We start from the raw sequence: 20,319 nt of genomic DNA, 5'->3' as shown, positions 1-20,319 counted from the left end.
GTAGGATATCATATAAGTAGGGATGTCAAAAACAATTGAGATTTTGTTTGAGATAACAGTGTCAGCAAGTCAATGGAGGCTGCCAACAGTTCCTGAAGACATTTGCCTTCAGTATAAGAGTCAGGCACTAAGTGCTTCTCTCACACTGTGTTTTCCACAACTGTACAAAAACAAAACAAAACAAAAAAAACTCCAAAACACCTCTTTGCAGAACTAGTGCCTTTACCCTTTTTGTAGCTAAATACATGCACAGACAGATACACACACACAGAGTCAAAGAAAGCAACCACAAAAATACACATTAATTGATCCAAATGATGTGAACTCCTCATCCAATAGGACACTGCCATTTAAGAATCTATGCAATGCAGTACAGAAATGAACAGAAATCAGTCCTCTTCCACCAAGCGCGCAGCTTCAGGAGGGACACACATGGAGCGGTGAGGGAGGAAGGGGACACCTGCCTAGCCAGCCAGATCAGCCGAATCAGCTTTGACGATCAATGGGGTGACAGATGTTGCAGCCAGATCGCCCTCACATCCAGTCTCAGAATTCACAAAAATCACACTAGCTAATCCCCCTGCTGTCTCACAACAAACAGAAATTGTTTTTATATTTTATGTTTTACTCTGTCAGGACAAGCTAGTCAGAATTTACATCTCTACATCTAAAGGCAACAAACTGTTACTTATTTATTTTTTATATTATTTATATTATTAACCTTTATTTATAAAGCGCTGTAAATTTACACAGCGCTGTACATACAATTGTATTGTAATTGTATTCTTATTGCTAGGGAGGAAAAGAGACACTTGTGCCATTTTCTACCTAACATCACTTGGCTGTCTTTGGGTGCTGAGCATCCATAGGTGTGTGTGTGTCAGATTTTGCACCTTTTCAAAATTCAATAATCCAGTCTTCTGTGTACTTCAGTAAGACCTTTATTATTCAGTAACATATGAAGTTTACAGGTAGACATCTACAGACAGAACTGCCCTCAGCCACAGTCTCCATCCTGTTGTGACCCCACCCTTTAGTTTAGCAGGCTTTCCCTTTATTTTTTTTCCATTTCGTAACATTTCCACCTAGTATCCATTTTAGGCCCATTGGTCCCACCCAAGAACTTTTGTTCTTGCCTTGTTTTCCTTTTCCCACAAGACTGACTTGGAAAAATAAATCTGTGCATATTTGAACCAGGCAGTATCTCCAGCTAGAGCCATCAGCATTCTTTTTGATCATGATTATAGCTCCCATCAGTTTTCATATACCATTATACATGTATACTAAACTATGATACATGTAACATAACTCAAACTCAGTTATTATTCTTTTACAAAGCTGACGTAGAAATACATTTACAAAGTCATGACAGATTTTAATGAATTCTGACAGTGTGTGGGGTACCCTCATGACTCAGAAACAATTTGAGGCCCCTGTGAAAACAGATATTAAGGGCATTATCACATCAGCCTGCTGTCCTGACACAATTCTGCTGCTTTAAGAATGGAAGCATACCAGTTTGATATCATTTCTTATCACACTTTCCCCCATGATAGGACTTCGGTGATCTATGGTACGTGATCTGTTTTCTGCATTGCCAAATCTGGGGGATGCTTTTGGGGTGCCCTGTACTAAATGTCTGGCTGGGCTGAGGAGGCAAAGTGTGGGGTAGGTGGAGGAGAAGTAATCACTGCAAGGGGCCAAAGATGGCCAGAGACAGTGGTAGCTGGTGAGTGCAGATGAGCATGGCTTAGAATTATAGAATCACAGGATCATAGAGTTGGAAGAGACCACAAGGGCCATCCAGTCCAACCCCCTGCCATGCAGGAAATCACAATCAAAGTATCCCCGACAGATGGCCATCCAGACTCTGCTTAAAGACCTCCAAGGATGGACACTCTACTACACTCTGAGGGAGTGTTCCACTGTCGAACAGCCCTTACTGTCAGGAAGTTCTGCCTCATGTTGAGGTGAAACCTCTTTTGCTGTAGCTTGCATCCATTGTTCCGGGTCCTAGTCTCCAGAGCAGCAGAAAACAAGCTTGCTCCCTGACCAATATGACATCCCTTCAAATATTTAAACAGGGCTATCATATCACCTCTTAACCTTCTCTTCTCCAGGCTAAACATCCCCAGCTCCCTAAGTTGTTCCTTGTAGGGCAAGGCTTCCAGACCCTTCACCATTTTAGTTGCTGTCATTTGGACATGCTCCAGTTTCTCCACATCCTTTTTAAATTTGGGAGATGATTGGCTGGCACCAGTGTTGCCAGTTTCCAGGGAATTCCCCGGTGTCTGGATAATAAAAAGCCTTTCTGGGGAATTTCCAGGTATAAAAAATTTATGGGGAATTTCCGGGCAATTAAACCTTCCTGTTGGGGAATTAAAAGCCTTCCCGTTTATGGGGAATTATTTCACTTCCCACCCCAAAAAATGGCCGAAAATGCCTTTCCCCCCATAAAATGGCCAACCCAGAAGTCCCTGCCCCTTTTGCCTTCCCAGGATGCTTTGCGGTCCCTTGACCCAGAAGTCCCATCCCCTGACCCAGATGTCCTGCCCCGACCCAGATGTCCTGGGGAATTTGGGGGCATTTCAGCTATTTTCAGGGGGATTTTCTTCAAGGGTGATTGGCAACACTGGCTGCCACAGACCTTTCTTCCCCTAGCACATGCACACACTAGCCCTGGGCTTTGGGAGGTGGTGAGGCAACAAGTGATCCTGGCTGCCAATGCCTTCCACAAGCTGGCTGCAACACTGAATGTGCTTCACTTTCACTGTATTGGGGAAGGTGTTGGCAGCCAGACTTCCTGAGAGGGGAGCAGGGAGCTGACTTTAGAGAAGCCATGGGCAACTGTGTGTTTGGCTGGAGAGAACCAATTTTTGTCCCTGCACCCATCTGCAAGCTACAACAACATATTTGTCATGTCTAATCACCACTGTTGGATGGGCTGAGGCTGAAAACTGGGGATTTGGGGTAGATGGGAAAACTAAAAACCACTTTTGTGGGCAGGCTTTTGAGGGAGGCTATTTTCAATAAAAAACCGTCCCAAAGATAGGCCTAAAATTGAATTGGAAGGGCGCTCTGGGGGATTATTTAAGGGACTTCAGGGGCTACACGAACCACACAGATTGCAGATTCTCTATTCTTGTTTTACAAGGACACTCAGCTGTCCAGAACAGGTCTCCACACTGCCCCAGACCAGCTGAAAGAGATTTCCCTCAAGCACCCAGGAATTCCTCCAAGGATTTTTCATACTCTCCAAACACAGAAAATGGATTCAGATTTCTGGCAGCTGGAGGCTCCCATGTCAGTGGGAATCATGTCAAGTTCAAATCCCAACTTCACAGAAGCAGACAGAACCAGGACAAAATCAGGTCAGGTTTAAATCCCCCCTTCACAGAAAGTACCTTGCCTTATCTTAAGCTGGTTGCTGTCTTTCAGTCCTATCTACCTCACAGAGCTGTGGTTCAAAGCAATAGAAAGGGGGTCCGGACAGTGGTAGCAGGTTGTTTCCATTTCAGTAAGATTATAAATCCACTCAAGGCTTTAATCCAAACTTTAGAAGATCTATCCAAAGTGATGAGCCCCAAGTAGCTACAGCAGTTTACACAGCTCATTTGAAGTCTGGATTTAAACCTGATGGAGATTCAGCACCCACTGACATAAGAGCAACCAGTTGCCACAGATTCAGATGTGTGAAGAGGTTCATGTCATGAGATACTTCAAAATAGCACTGTGGATACCAAATTATCTTTCTGGAAACACTGACCTGGGCAGACTTTTACTTGCCTCACACACTTGCATATGCTATGTCCCAGACAGGGAAGACAGCAACAGAACTATTCTGTTATTTGAAGAAAGATTCATAACACTTGCTATGCATGCCTATTCTGACAGCCCAATTCATACTTTAATCTATGTGAAGTGTCACTAGGGTGAGTATAAAACAGATATTAAAAGAGAGCATGGAACCAACAACAAGATTAATCAGAAAGCATTTCCATGTAAAACAGAGACACATGGAGGATTTCTAAGCTGGGGGAAGCAGTGTATCTGCAAACACAATGACTTTTACATAGGACAAGCAAATTATTGATAGGATTCTTTAAATAATGTACAAGGTAAATAGGAGATTCCTAAATGTGTTTAAAGCAATTAAATGACCTGTATAGAAAAACCATGGAGCATGCATGAACAATTTTATCCAGTGTTTGTGGTGGTCTTGAGATAGACAAATATAGCTAAATTATAGCAAAGTGAAATGAAAACTGCAGTAACTACTGTAATAAGAAGGCAAAAGAAAGAAGAGAACATATGTTCAGCCCCAGATGGTAAAAAATTATTTGTAATTTAATTTCATGGCCACATTTACATATACTGGTAAACCAAAATACAGAATCATATGAGGAAGCAGGAATGGGTTGTTTTAAAGTGTCAGGTCCTATAGACACACACACACACACATACCCTCTTATTCCCATGCAACAAGGTGGAAAACAATAAACCAGCTCTCACTTTCACTTGAGCAGATTCCTGGTTTGTCATATATGTACAAATAAGAAATTGTGGTTTAAAGCAAGCTATGATTTGCTGAACCAAAGCAATCCAGAGTTTGAAGATGGGTATTTTAAAACAACTGACTAGAATTCATTCAAAAACTATAATTTTTGTTTTGCAAATAATGAAAAGTCAAGCATCTGCTAAAGTGAATCTAACTCATCGTTTATTTTTTGCTGTGCAAGAAACAGGAGTTAGAAGAGGGAGTACTTAAATCCAGCACATTGCAGTGACATATTCCTTTTCATGTGCATAATTGTAAATTATGGTTACTTCCAAACCTTTCCAATAATACTGAAACTTATACTGTAGTGGATGAAAACAATTTATGAGCCAGTCTTTTGAATGCCAACAAACATTGCAAACTATTGCTAGTTTGAATTAAAACAAACAAACCCAGTGCATGATATTGTTCTATTATACCTGTTTTAATCCCAATGAATAGATTCACATATTATCATTAATTTACTATGGCTATTAATCTCATTAACATTGTTCATTTTATCAATAGTACAACTAATTCTACCTTAGCCACCCATTATTTATCTTTATCTTCAATATTATTAACAATGTAGCAACTGCATCTATTCTTGAGATAGACTATTAAATTTAAACTATGTTTAGTGAGAAGTTTAATGATGGATTTAATGGTATTAAAAGGGGAGTTATGTCCTTGGCCTTTACAGCCTTATGTAAAAACTTATAAAAGAGAGTAGTAATTCATGGAGTTAATACATCTTGTAAAGATTTCCAGCCTTTTAATCACTTGCAGCAACAGGATATTATATTGCTGAAACACACTGATGCAAGATGGTAGCAAACAAGCTCAGATGCTTCAAATTAAACAAAGTACAGTTAAAACATATTTGATGCAAAAGTTCCTTTAATTTTTTAAAAAATAAACAATTATATTAAATCACTTTGGCACGTTACAGACCGCCTGGAAGCGGTGGTCTGCCGGCGCCACCGGTTGCTGCGTCCGGGAACCGGACACAGCAAAAAAGAAGCCCGAAAATGGCGCTTCTTTCTGCACTCCGGAAGTGGTGCCGCAAGGCGCTAGTTGCGCACTCGCGGCGTCACTTCTGCTGAGCGATGTCCAGACGCTATGCGTCCACGACGTCAAGATGGCAGCGCCCGTGTGGACGGGTGCCGCCATTTTGTATTGACCCAGTCTGTACTAGGGTTGAGGGGCGTCTAGAATAGACACCCCTTTCTAACCCTAATACGCCCCTTCCTAACCCTAACATGTACTTTCGGCACGTGTGTAACGAGCCTAAATTAAAATAGTTTAAAGCACATTACAACACAGTACAAAGGACAAAATCATAATACAGCCTTGTAAAAGACCCTTCTGCTGCATGAAGCTAAGAGCCAAAGTTTTGCTGAAATAAAAAAAAAAGCATTTTTGCTTATTGGTGGTAAGAAAGTAAATTATAAGGAAATTGTTATTGTATAGATGGTATGATTACAAAGTAGAGGAAGAAAGCATGGATGGAAATGACCCAAGGTAAATCGGCTGAGATGAAACTTGATGAAGGAACTAGAATGGGGAGATATGGGAAGGGAGAGGACTAAACTTGTTTTGAATTTGTAACAAATGAATGATTAGCTCACTGATATTTTAAAATTTTGTCTGGTTTAATTAGACATTGCTAACACTTGCTGTTAGTTCTGACAATTAATGACCCTGATGTGGACCTATAGGTGCGTTACAGACCGCCCTAAAGCGGGCGGTCTGCTGCCGCCGCCATTAGCTGCAGCTTTCAGCCCCCAGGAATATTAAGTCTGTCAAGCCCATTTTCAAAACAGTCTCCTTTCAAGGAAGGGATCTTCTTGAATTCCTTCATGTCCCTATAATAAATGTTTTTTTAAAAACCCATTACATTTTTCTTCGCACTGTGGGACAACTGTCAATCCAGTGTGATGCTGTGCAAGCTCTTGGCAGTTGCCAAAGAGAGGTAGTACCTAGTTTCCTTCTGCTCAGAGTTTTTGGGGGCCATGCCAATGGGAGATCATCATAACGAGATCCAGATAAAAGCTTAGCCCATGATTCCATTGACCTGTATGACCGTGAGCACAAATGTTCAACTCCCTATCTGAAACAAGCGGCAATGGACTAAGAAACAAGGAACTAACATTGATCCGTATGGGCTAAGTTACAAATGCAACTTAATAAATACCTGATAGATCTTTTCAAAACCTCAGTCGATAGTTACAAGGAGCCAAATAAAACAAATAAAAGTGCTAAATTAGCAGGATTAAAGAGCAACATGAACATTTTTAATGAGAAAGCAGACACTTTTGCAATATCCCGCTCCATGAAATGTTGCCTAGCAACAAGATATAAAAATGATGTACAATACTAGTAATTTCTTCCACATATGAAAACAGCACCCTACCAAGGCAGCTTCATAATACATTCTTACAAAACAAAAATCCATAGAGACCATTTAAGTTTCCACTTTTTGTAATATGCCCTGTTAAACAATCATGTGCTTTGCTCTTTTTTTCTTTTTTGGCTAATACAGTAAAAACACTTATTTTTTTATACAATGATTAGAGAAAGAAATTTGCAGAACCAACAGAAAGAGCCACCAATGAATCACAAACATTTCTAAAATAAAATCTGTAGTGGCTATAAAGAATCAGGTTTCCAGACTTGGTAGTAAAAGTTCATAACAATAATTTTTTTCCCTCACCCGGGCTCTAGGTTGTTAAATTTAAAAAAGAAAGAGAGAAAAGAAAGATAATTTGACACAGTGGTCAATAAATTATAGAAGTGCCTAAGGAGTGTAAAAAGGATGGGGGAGAGAGTGGAAAAGATAGTGGGTTTAAAGAGCAACTAATATTAAAAAGTCAGAAGCACTGCTCCTGGGAATAAATTCTGTTTTAGCCTGAGAGCTCCCTAACGTGACAGGTGGAAGTAAATCATATCAGAGGCAGATCAACTTCAAGGTGTTGGCATGGCCATCTGGGAGTGAAGCTTGAACAGCTGTCAATTAGACCTTGGAGTGAGCAGAGAACAGTAACAGAAATTTTTGCCAGCCTAATTATAAAAGATGCTCTGCAGCCAAAACGTCAAGCCTGGAGCCAAGAGATAGTGAGACAGCCAAGAAATCGTGTACCCGGTTCCTATGACTTTATAAAGAGGGAAGAAGATCTAACGTAAGCCTCAAAATTCTGAGATTTTTCTGAAGACTCCAAAGTCGAGAAAAATGGATTATACATATACCACACAGAGGGATCTCCATTACTTCAGGGTGTCCTTTCTATAGCTATTACTTATGCCCCTAAAATTGATGCAAATCACCAACCTGGCTTAAGCTGGTGCCAGAAAACAGTTTTACTATGATTTCAAATGCAACATCCCTGTAAATTCTTTAAGTTCACCTTCCCTACTTGGATCTGGATGACTATAGAGATCAGGGTTTAAAGCTCTGCTGGGCCATTGAAACCTAGAATGATTTTGGACAAGTCACACTCTCTCAGCCTCAAGGGAAGGCAAAAGCAACCTCCTCTGAACAATTCTTAGCAAAAAAAAACCCCAACAACTCCTTGATAGGTTTGCCTTAGGGTTGCCATACTCAAAACAACTTGAAGGCACACAACAACAAAAAACTTGGATCCAAAGCACTAACATTTAAAACATAGGTATCATTAAAAAAATTACTACCTGCAAATTGTTGTATTACTTTGATCACATGTTTTCACATGGCTGTATATCTTGTTCTTTTCAATACTTATTTCATCTAATTGGAAGCCTGGTGCACACATAGCTGGAGCCCTGGTGGCGCAGTGGTTAAATGCCGGTACTGCTGCCACAAGGTTGTGAGTTCAATCCCAGGGCTCCAAGGTTGATTCAGCCTTCAATCTATTCATAGGTCAGTAAAATGAGTACCCAACTTGTTGAGGGCAATTGACTTACAGGTTGTAAACCACTTAGAGAGTGCTGAGTTCACTGATAAGTGGTATAGAAATGTAAATGCTATTGCTATTGCTAACTGTTCTAACTGATCTCTGAACCATGGTTAGACAAATTATCTTACTACCTTCATTTTTCGGGCTATGAGGCCTTGTTCTAGAAAATTTTAATCCTGATGTTTTGCCAGCAGCTGTGGATGGCATCTTCAGCCACAGCTGCTGGTGAAACGTCAGGAATAAACTCTTCTAGAACATGGCCTCATAGCCTGAAAAAATTAGAAAAAACTATGGATGCTGGCCGTGAAAGCCTTTGACTTCACATTACTCCTTTTCCCCCTTCTTTTCTCACCAGCTAAAAAAAAAACTTCCTCTCTACCATGTATCCCACAGAACTTGGAAAACTGTATAAAACTTGGAAATAATGGTCCAGGAAATAGCACATTAGGATAACCAACTATTACAATACTTATGCATTATCCCTCTGGTCCCCTTCCAGACCACCACTAGGTCTTGGTAATTTGTACCAACTTCCCTTCCTCTTATCAGCTCTGGAGTCAGTCAGGGATGCCTAGAGCTCTACAACTGGCTTGGAAGTGAGGTTAATGAATCAACCCAGGCTGGACCAGTGATGAAACAGAGCTGACAAGACATGTTGAGAGGTGGAGGATCATCATAATCTCCACTCCTCCCCACCCTCTGTGAAGGAAAAAGAAGTGAGTAAACAGCTGCTTACTTGCTTGCACTTTTTTTTCTAGGAAGAAAAGGGAAGAAAAGAAGAGTACAGCCAAAGTCTACAGTACAAAATAAAATGGAAGGGTTGCTAATTACAGAAGTAGCTTTATCTTTCTTTTTTTTAAAAGTTATCAATGTAGGAGTCAGCAAAAAGATCACAAAATTAATGTTTTTTGCCCTAATGTTCCAAGCTCTACACCTGCATTAGGGCTAATGATAATTAATACTAATCAGAATTACCCCTGAAAGTTGAGACTGAAACCTTAGGTTTCAAATATATTTATAAATAACACTAAAGTATGCTAGGGAGTGTAGTGTGTTCAACACAACAGAGCAACAAATTACTTTAGGCTGGAATCATTTTTAGAATATACTTTTGGCTCCAATACAATAGCATATTTTAGGACTTCTTTAAAGGCATCATGATGATATTTTAAAGCACCGGGATGTTGTTTCATTCACTTTGTAGGTAATACAATTTATTACATACAATGCAAAATATTAATATTGTTATTAATATTATCTATTTGCAATATATCAGGGCCAGGCAGAAGATAGTTTAGGGTTTGCTGGTAGATCCCTGGACAATTTGCAGTAGATCAGTAAGGATTTCTAAAATCCAACCTAACAAAGGTGACCAGAAAAGAAAAGAAAAAAGTTCCCTGTAAATTGTGTTGCTGAAATTGCAGAAAATTCAGAAATTTTGAAAACCTCAGCAATTGCAAAGAAATTTCACATTGAAAAAGAATATGTTTAGCTTCAGTAGTAAAAATAAATTTCTCAGCATGTCCTGAAGCTTTTTATTCCACCTTCTTGAACCACTACCTTGCACTTGGCTCCACTCTGATAGATCTCAAGTTTTTAATGGAAAACAAAGTCAGTCCCTGCAAGCTTAACATCTATTTTCACTCACAATAACAATAATTGGCCCTAAACCTATTTTCGGATTGTTAAAACAATTTGGTAAAGAAATCTAATAGTTCACCAATGGTGTGTTGCACAACAATGATGATGATATCTGGTCATGAGAAGCTGTAATAGCTAGGGAAACATTTCGTAGGCAGATAAGAAGAATCACATCATGAATACATTATTTTTTAAAAAAATAATGCTTCAAAAAACATGAAGTGGGAATGCTACAGTAAGTTTCTTCCTGCTCCAGTTGTGGTTAACAGAAGCCCATGTCACAGAATGGATGAAATAAAACAGAAATATGTTTGATGTTATTTCCCTGAACTTCAAACAGCTTTAGAGCTCCAGTAACCATATTTATTAGACAGAACGTCAAGGTAATATTCTAGACAGCTACTTGCAATAAAGGTAACTAAAAGATGGGAAATGTTGCCATGTTATTGGAAAATATATAAATATGTAAATGCATAAAGGCAAGTGAAGTGTGACACAGCTTCCTAATTGCCTAACATGATTCCCACTAGATGCATAAATTAGAATACCTATTAGCAGGACTATGAATAATAATCAGTTTACTTTCTGGCTTGTATCTAAATATAGTTTCTATATGATTTCATCTTTTATTCAGTCTGTTAAAGCCAGAACATCTAATTACAGTTCCTATTAGATTTCTTTTTTTCTTTCTACAGAGCATATGTGATCACTGATATTTTTTATAAAAAAGACAGCATTTTTAGCATATGGAAAAATCATGTTATTATTAATGCATTCCCTGATGACTCTACATTTCAATTCCCTTAATTATTTAGTCATTGCTGATTATGTCTTTTCACAATTCATTATCCCATTTCCTGCAACGTAGACATTTTATTCATTAAGTGTCAAAATGAAGGGCCTGACCTCCAGAAAGATAATCAGGAAATAAGTGGCAGATATAAAAGGTCTAGGTTCTTCTTAAGTGTTCACTACTCCATCAAGCCATACCATTTTAAGAAATTACAGTTCGAGTCAAATTTCATGTAAGAAAATATTAAAGTACCAATTGATACATAGTAAGTAGTGATTTCTAGGTTGTTTTTGTTTTTCTTCCAAAAGCATATTTCACCAAAGCCCAGGGATTTGGTTTTGTTTTATTTTTTATATCCAACTCTGTTATTGTGTGGTCGGCTGTCTGGATGACAATTTGGTTGCCAGTCTGCTGCTGTAGCTTTTAGTCCAAATTTTGAAGCAGTTATCCAAAGTGCTGAACCTAATTTGGGGGTGGATTTCAGTATCTTGGATACCTTTAAATTCAAGTCTCAAACCTGGTTTCATTACCCATTTACATGGGAGCCCCATGTTCCCGCTGTTACACATACACAGCACCACTACCAATCATAGTTCAATATGGAATCACGCTATCTAAATAAAGCAGCAGTGAAATAACTAATTCTACACACTTTTACAAAGGCTTGCAAGCACTATGAAACACACTCATATGAACTTACGAATAAGAGGATACAGCCTCTGTCCTCAGAGCTACTATATTAATAACAATAAAACTGGGCAGGCAAAAGGTAGATTGGGGTGTACTGGTAAATCTCTGGGAGATTTGCAGTAAATTACAAACAGTTTATCACTCTCAGTAGTTTAAGAGTAGGAGTTACCTTTTAAGTTATAATCATAATGTACCTTAGTTATGCATTTCAGTCGTCCCTCCATGCCCATGGGTTGTGAATCTATGGATTCAGCCACCCATGGCTTGAAATTTTTTTTTTAAATCCCTAAAGGAAACCTTGATTTTGCCATTTTATTTAATGGATCCCATTTTACTACCCCATTGTATATAATGAATCTAATAATAATAATAATAATAATAATAATTTATATTTCCCACTTCTCCCTTCGGATCAAAGCAGGATTACAGAAAGTAAAAACATCATAAAAATACATATATAATTTGAAATACATCAATCAAAGAAAAGAAGTAAGAAAAAGGAAGAGTTGTTAACAGTATTGTTCACAATCATAAGGATCAAGTCATCATATTCAGGTGTAAAATATTATTCAAAATCAGATTAAAGGAGATCAGTTGGATAGGCCTGCCGGAAGAGATCCGTCTTAAGCGCTTTTTTAAAGGCTTCCAAAGAAGTGATAAGACAGATCTCTTCTGGTAAGTTGTTCTAAAGTCTAGGGGCCATCGCAGCAAATGTTCTAGAAGAGGTAGTTTTCAACCTGGTTTTAGGATATTCTAATATTTTTGTTCCAGATGTTCTGAGAGTGCAGGGCGGATTATGTAGGGAGAGGCGTTCCCTTAAGTAACTCGGGCCCAGGCCATATAGGGCTTTATAGGTAATAACCAACACTTTGTATTGTGCTTGAAAGCTCATCGGTAGCCAATGTAAAGATTTCAATACTGGTGTAATATGCTCTGATCTTGGTGTTCTGGTGATCAGTCTGGCTGCAGCATTTTGGATCTGTTGAAGCTTCCGAAGTTGGTACAAAGGTAGCCCCATGTAGAGCGCATTACAGAAATTTAAACTAGAGGTTACCAGTGCATGTATTAGTGTTTCAAGGTCTCCCTGAGCCATGTAGGGATGCAGTTGGTGTATCAGCTAAAGTTGAATATCAATGTATTTTGGTAGCCATGGGGTTAGGGGTGGGGTTGGAATCAAACCCCAGTAGACACCAAGTGCCCATTGTAGTTGTGATTTTAAAAGAAATGAATTAAAAGTACAGGTTGAGACTCCCTTATCTGGAATCCCCAAATCGTCCAAAATCCAAAACATTTTCATGAATGGCTGAGATAGTGGCACCTTTGCTTTCTGATGGTATTACAGAAACTTTGTTTATACACAAAATTATTAAAAAAATATTCAGACTATGTATATAAAGTGTACATGAAACATAAATGAATTTTGTGTTTAGATTTAGGTTCCATCTCCAAGATGTCTTATTAGGTATGCATATGAAAACACAGGTATTACAAAATTCAAAAAAATAAAAAATAAATAAAAAATAAAAAATCCAAGATCCAAAACTCTTCTAGCCCCAAGCATTTTAGTTTAAAACACTGAATCCTTTGGATCCAGGCCATTGTTGCTAGTCATCAATATACTGTAATATAGATGCACCATATTATATCATATTTTCTACATGGTTCCTGGCAATTTCGTCTTAAAACAGTATAATAAATTCTGTTGATTTCAGAGCAATGTCTAAGTGAGTAGGCTTAGAATTGCATTGTTTTAGAGACAACCACTATTTTATACCAAAACATTGTTTCATTTCCTTTCAGCTGCATGTGGTTTGCTTTTAAGTTGACATAGCATTTCGTTATGCATTATTAACTGACCAGTCAACTTGCCCCTGTAGTCAGCTCCATATCTCATTCTTATTTTTTCTTCCCCTTTTAAACTGAAGTTATTAATATTTTCAGCTAGTAGCATACTGTTGACAGTCTGAGACAATGAACCTCAGTCCAACATTGTCTTCTAATAGTATGCTTAGAATTTTCTTACAAGCTTTATTTATACTTCAATAGAATTCCATTCTCCGGAATAAAATTAGAGCCTGGACAGAATGCATGATAAATTATTCCCCCCCCCCCCCAAACCAAATATATATGTGTGTGTGTGCATTAAAAATCACAATTGTCTGGAAATAGCCTATTTCTCCAGTTTTCACTTTCCAGTAAGAAAGGTCTGGTCCTGTTAGGATTACTTCCTGTTTTCCAGTGGGATTTCTTTTAAGAATATGCCTGTGCAGAGAGTACTCTTAATTTGAGTTGTTATAGGAAGTAAATTTTAAAACATTTTTATTTTTAATGGGCATTTGGCAGATTATGATTGGGTAGTTCTTAATTGCTGTTGTTTTGCCAGTTGATTACACCTTTGGGCTTTTTTTAATTATAGAGGAAATGTAGTTTTACATTGTAGATACGTTGTTTTCAATGTATTTGTTTTTCATGTTTTGTGTATTTTCACTCTTGTAAAGCATCTTGAGTCCATTATAGACAAAGGGTTCTGATAAATTTAAATAACAACATCAACTTGACCAGGACTATGAATGTGTGCCACAAACCAAGCTCAGTGATTTTCTTCACTATATCATACATTTTCATGTTTTTCTATACTATTTCCATCTTATGTAACAATACAATGGAGATTCTTGGGTGGGATTGTATATGGCATGGTTTGGCATCAAAACTTAATATAATATCCACTAGATCTCACATACTTTCTGCACTATGTGTATTCCCTCCAACTGTCCCAATATGGAACAGACAGTCCTGACGAATCCTCTGTGATCCCACTTTTCCAGCTGCTTTTAAAGTGTCCAAGTTTCTCTTTCCTTGTGCCATTTTTCCTTTCATTCTCAGACTGACTTCAATGTGTAAAAATAGTTTACACTAAATTAACTCAGTTGGAGGAGAAGAGAAAAGGGGAGGAATCTTGCCCTTCTTAGTAGGCTTAGACAAAAGCAAACAGATGTAGCATCTCCTAGCTTGTATGGTCTTCCTTATTAATAGCTTTTGCCTTCTTGACCACAATCTGATGTTGTTTAGCCACATGTGAAAAATGTTGTAGAGGATGTATGCATCTTTAAATGGACAATCTCTTTGAATCCTGTAAACATATCCACATCTTGTGTATGTTGACTAGAGTGTCTGCAGAAAAATTTGGAACAAATTTATTCTTTCAAAATGGCTGCTGCAATAGATTCTAATGTTGGGTAGAATATCTATTTTCTAAGCTCTGTGTTCTGGGTTTTAATGAACACTATGCCTTACCATCAGGAGGCCAGGTAGTGCAGTGGTTAAATGCTGGCACTACAGCCATTCACAACCACAAGGTTGTGAGTTCGGTCTCAGGCGGGGCTTCAGGGTACACTCAGCCTTGCATCCTTCCACAGGTCAAAAAATGAATACCCAGCTTGTTGGGGCCAGTTAGCTTACACTTTGAAAAACACTTAGGAAGTGCTTAAGTGCACTGCTAAGCGGTATAGAAATGTCCTTGCTATTGCTATTACCATCTCTGTCTTTTTGAATGAATAAGAGCTTCTGAGAGGTGTATTGTTCCAGAAAAGCCACCGTCGAGCATTTCAAGTACCAATCTATCACGAAAGACATTGTCACACCAGCCTCGTATCTTGCAGCAATCACAGCTGCTGTCTCAGCCCAGGATTTCCTCTGCCCCATCCTGGATTCGCCCCTTTTCACTTGCTGCCCCTCACTCCTGGAACCTTCTTCCCCCACAAGCAAGAGCCATCACTTCTTTAACCAGCTTCAAAACGGAGTTGAAAACCATCCTGTTCAGAGAAGCCTTCCCAGGCATTGCATAATTGTCGCTTACTATTTGATGTTCTTTTGGTGCCTGTTTATTGAACCATTTCCTGTATTGCTATGTACTGTAAATGTATTATCCTACTTGAGAGTATGTATTTTCCCTGGAAGAAGATTAACCATCCATTATGAAGCCAAGCCCTCCCTCCAGTCCATCTGCCTTGGTCCAGGCCTCGGAGGTAGAGAGGAACTGCTGGACCTCATCCCCTTTCCCTCCATCACTCCCTTCTCCTTTTGTGTCATGTCTTTTTAGATTGTAAGCCCGAGGGCAGGGAACCGTCTAATTAAAAAGATTGTATGTACAGCGCTGTGTAAATTTACAGTGCTTCATAAATAAAGGTTAATAATAATAATAAATAATAATAATGAAAGGAAACATGAACACACTGCTTTGAAAATGTTTGTTATCACACCTCTCTTCTTTCCCACAACTGCACTTCTTGGAAACTCCATTGCTGGGTGTGATAAGCCTCTTCACTTCAATTCCAGCATTACAGCCACGAGGTGCCTGGTTGTCTTCCTCCTCCTGTGCCCTATTCTGAAGCAGGCTAACTCCATGCCTGTTCGTTTATTTATTTTTAATTTTACTGTGTTTGTGTAGTTATGGCAAAAATGATTAAAAACAATTAAATTACAGTAAAGACAACAATTTAGAAAAAACCCTGACAGGCATGGCGTTAACCTTCTTTGGAATAGTGAGTGGAAGGGCATGAGAGGAGATGAATCAGGCTCCATCCTGGCATGTGAGTGCTGTAATGATGGAATGAAGCAAAGAGGCTTTTCACACTATAATACCTGTGCTATAATAGCAAGATTAGGAGATCATTGATGGGTTTTGCCCATCAACGAATAGGTGCACTATGCAGGACGGACATGATGTTGTCTGATAAGTACAGCAAAAGACACCTTTATCCTCTTAAAATTCCACTTTTTAACCTCACATGGTAAGCAAATTGCTCACAGCACTTTTTATCAGTAAGTTCACACTGTTCAACTTGTTCATACAAAACACAAACAACAGACTCGACAATCCTCCAGGCTTCCTAGCAGTTTGACAGAAGCCAGTCCTCGCGTAAACCTCATTAGCATACTAATGAATTAGCATAATAAATATGACCAGGGTCCCTTTCACAATACACAGTTGTAGCACTATGATTTCACTTTCACTGCCATGGCTGCCCCCTATGGAATATTGGGGCTTGTATTTTCGTCAAAGCACTCTATCTGAAAATTTGAAATCCCTCCACCTAAACTGCAAATGGGAGCCAATGTGCTGGATTATGGCTCTGGAGACCAAGGTTTGAAATCCTGCTCAGACAAGGAAACCCACTAGGTTGGTAAGTCACTTTCTCTCAACCTCAAAGGAAGGCAGAGGCAAACCCCCTCTGAACAAATCTTGCCAACAAAATCCCATGACAGATATAAGGTACAAATGATTTGAAGGCATACAACAGCAAAATTGCAAATCTCAGGCTTCTAGAGGATGGAAGTATGGCAGTTAAATTAGAATTATAGTGATATAATTGTGTACGGTGAAAGGGCCCCGGAAGAGTAATATAATCATGGTTGTGGTCCTCTACAATAAAATTAAAGAATTTATGTGCATGCGTGGCTTTCTTACATAAGCAGGAGCACAAATATTGCTTGTGTGCTGCATGTGGCCACCAAGTCTGACACCATACATCCTCACTCCCTTCAAATAGTCCCCACTTTTTGTCTGTCAATGAAAATGGTGAACTGCTCCCACACCAAGTCTCCAGGAGGTATGATTTGGCTATCTATCTCCCCCCACTCAAGACTGTTTTACTCCTGTGGTGATCTTTTTTCAAAAGCAGAAATGAGTGTTTAAAATTTCTGGTTTTGGGAGGTGGGGGGGACATGCTGCATATCAGCATTTTGGCTCACTGCTTTGAGAATTGCAATACAATCAGGTTGCTCCTGGAGCACCCTCAGTATCTGTTCAGCTTTAACATATTCTAAGCTAGTGAAGAATAAATGTTAGTCCTACCCGTAAAATTTCTTCAACACAGCTGTCATCTCCTGCTTCATCCTGTAAATAAAACAGAAAAAAAGATATAAAATGATGAGCATAATACAGTGGGCCCTTGGTATCTGCAAAATCAATGGATGTGCAAGTCCAATTAAATATAATGGCACAACAAAATAGTGTCCCTTATATAAAATGGAAAATCAAGGTTTGCTATTTGGAATTTATACTTCTTTGGAATATTTTCAAGCCATGAATGATAGAATCTGTGGATAAAAAAAATTCATGGATAAGGAAGGCCGACTGTACTTGAATATATGTACTCAGGCAACTTTAATGCTTTGTAAAAGTGGAAGTGTGTTCTTGCAGCCAGGAAATTGTGGTACCTTACACCTTACTCCAATGTACCTTAACTGTGTTTTTGAAACAGATCGGAACTTGTCACTCTTGTCCTGAAATAATGCATGATTCCATATGCTATATAGCACAGAAATCACACACTAATTTCAAAAATTGGGAACTACTATGTAATGCTTTTTAACTATTAATTTTGTCACCATAACAAACCAAAAATTAATTTGATGCACACTGCCCAAAACAATCTAAACAAGACTTGTGCTAGACTTGTGCTATTCTAACATTAAAATGAAAAACTACAAACCTCTCATGCACAAGCACCTCTGAAATGAAGTGAGTGCCACATACTTTAGCACAGAACTCACCCACTCCAATATAGTTTGCCTAGGAGGAATGCACAGTGAAAGGTCTATAACATCATAAAAATAAATCTGTTGTTATGTGCCTTGAAATCACCCTAAGGCAAACCTATTAATGGTTTTCTTGCAAAGTTTTTTTTTAGAGGGGGTTTGCCACTGCTGTCCTCTGAGGCTGAGATTATGACTTGCCTAAGAACACCCAGTGAGTTTCCATGACTGAGTTGGGATTTGAACCCTGGTCTCCCAATGTCCTAGTCCAACACTCAAACCACTACATCATGCTGGCCCTCACTTTTAGCAGCCATTTTCCTTCTTTTAAATGTCAATCTCCATTGTTCTGAATCCAAGACATATATAGGTTGTTTAAACATTGTTTTTAACTTAAAAAAGGATTCCAGGTGAAATCTCCCTTATCATTTATAAGCAACTTGCTACCAACTGCAAACAAACAAGAAACCTTATGGCCACACTTTGCTTATTGAGATGCTCAAGGACAACACATTGGCTTGTATCAATAACAAACTAAGGATTATTTTCTACAAATTGTCAGAGAAGAGAGAAACAAGAGGGCTTGGCTTCAGTCTTCACACTGAGCAAATGATCTATAGTTTATCGGCCTCTGCTTGTATCAGTGCACTGCCTTATTCATAGTAAGACAGAACCCTCAAGACTTCTGGTTTGTTAAGATAGTCGTGCATGCCTACAGTGCATGATACGACTGAGCAAGATGCAGTTTTAAATTATACTGCATTTGCTTATGAAATATCCAAGAATATCTTTTACTTCTGGGAGCAATATTTAATTTCTTAATCCCATGAAGGCTGCATAAAGTAGGCAGTCTCCATATTAAAAATCATAATATGCACTTTCTTATATTTTACTTAGTGTATTGTTTATCTAGAAAAACCAACATACAGGTGATATGATGAACATTAACATTTTGGGGTGACCTTTATCTTCTTTATCAAGGGTACTACTTCGCTAAAGGCAAAGTAGCTTCAGGGGGACTAAAGAAATACCTGGCAGGAACAGAGTTAAGCAACTCCACTTACGAATTTCCCACTCCAAATTTCTTCCTCTCAAAGCTGTCACTGAAGTTCAAACTAGACAATAGGTTTAGCACATTTTGCAGAGGTATTCCACCAAATTGTAAAAGACAACTGTTTGTCATGGTTTACTTCACATATGTCTTTCATTTAGCATGCTTTGTTTTGTGATTGGTCATTAGAAGATAAACAGTTCTAAAGGCTTAATTTTCACATCTCATTAATACAATACACATTTTGGAGGGAGTCCCATTGTGTTAACCATATATATTCCCCTTAAAATCGACTTTGACCCTTTTTCATGTACATGGAGGTAATATATACTCCTCTCTCCTGGCTGCCTTTTTACTGTAGTAATTTATGACTTTTTTTTATACTGGGTAGAAAAACTATTAGCATATTTCTACAATTACTTTGCAATATCAACATCAAGCACATTGAGAAATGACTACTGATAGCTACTAAAACATTTATTTAATCCCAGTGGTGTTCTAGCTGTGAAAAATCTCAAAACAATGTACAGTTATGAAACGAACAGGCATCTGGAATACTATGCTATTATTCAATCTGAGCAAGAATTATCAGCATCATTAGTACTGTAGTTATTAGTTTAAATTCAGTGGGATAATTTTAGTTAATGATTCAGGTTTCTTTTCCTTCTACTGCATTTCTAGACACTTAACCCTCATCCAGGCAGATTAAAAAAAAACCCATGCACTGAGTAATCTCTGGAGTATTTCCTAACTCCATGGCAATTCCAAGATATTGTAGGTTATAAATTATGCTCCAGATCCAAGGGAATGTTTGTGAATGTAGAATCAACAATTTCTAGACAGAAAAAAACAACCATATTCACATTAAGTAGAACATTTATTTGGAGTAGTTGTCTGCCCTCTCTCCTGCCCCCCTTTTTCAAAAATATAACCAATAGAACATCTTGTTTTGAACAACACAACAACAACCGTGAAATGAAATGAACATAAACCATATAAGAAATCAGCTGTTGTTATTTTTCTGTAGAAAGGCCCAACATTAGTGGTATCATGTTATCTCCTGATAACAAAACCATCTTCTGTTGAAGGAAATATCCCTCCATGAATGGCCATTCTTTCTACAAGTCACTTTAGA

At 38.4% G+C, this 20,319-nt stretch overlaps 1 protein-coding gene across 1 annotated transcript in view; it reads right to left on the bottom strand.

Moving 5' to 3' along the window:
- Window positions 1–20,319, bottom strand: part of AFF3 (ALF transcription elongation factor 3) — a 292,287-nt gene that overhangs the window by 150,117 nt on the left and 121,851 nt on the right. The window contains exon 4 of the mRNA XM_089511440.1: window positions 17,451–17,492. Within this exon, the coding sequence (XP_089367566.1) occupies window positions 17,451–17,492 (42 nt within the window). The remainder of the gene's footprint in view (window positions 1–17,450; window positions 17,493–20,319) is intronic.

Source organism: Sceloporus occidentalis, unplaced genomic scaffold (genome assembly GCF_023333645.1).
Source record: "Sceloporus occidentalis isolate IW3139 unplaced genomic scaffold, rSceOcc1.0.p SCAF_2, whole genome shotgun sequence".
In the NCBI taxonomy this organism is placed as follows: domain Eukaryota; kingdom Metazoa; phylum Chordata; class Lepidosauria; order Squamata; family Phrynosomatidae; genus Sceloporus; species Sceloporus occidentalis.
The sequence above is the reverse complement of the archived record's forward strand: the minus strand, read 5'-3'. Positions and strand labels throughout refer to the sequence as shown.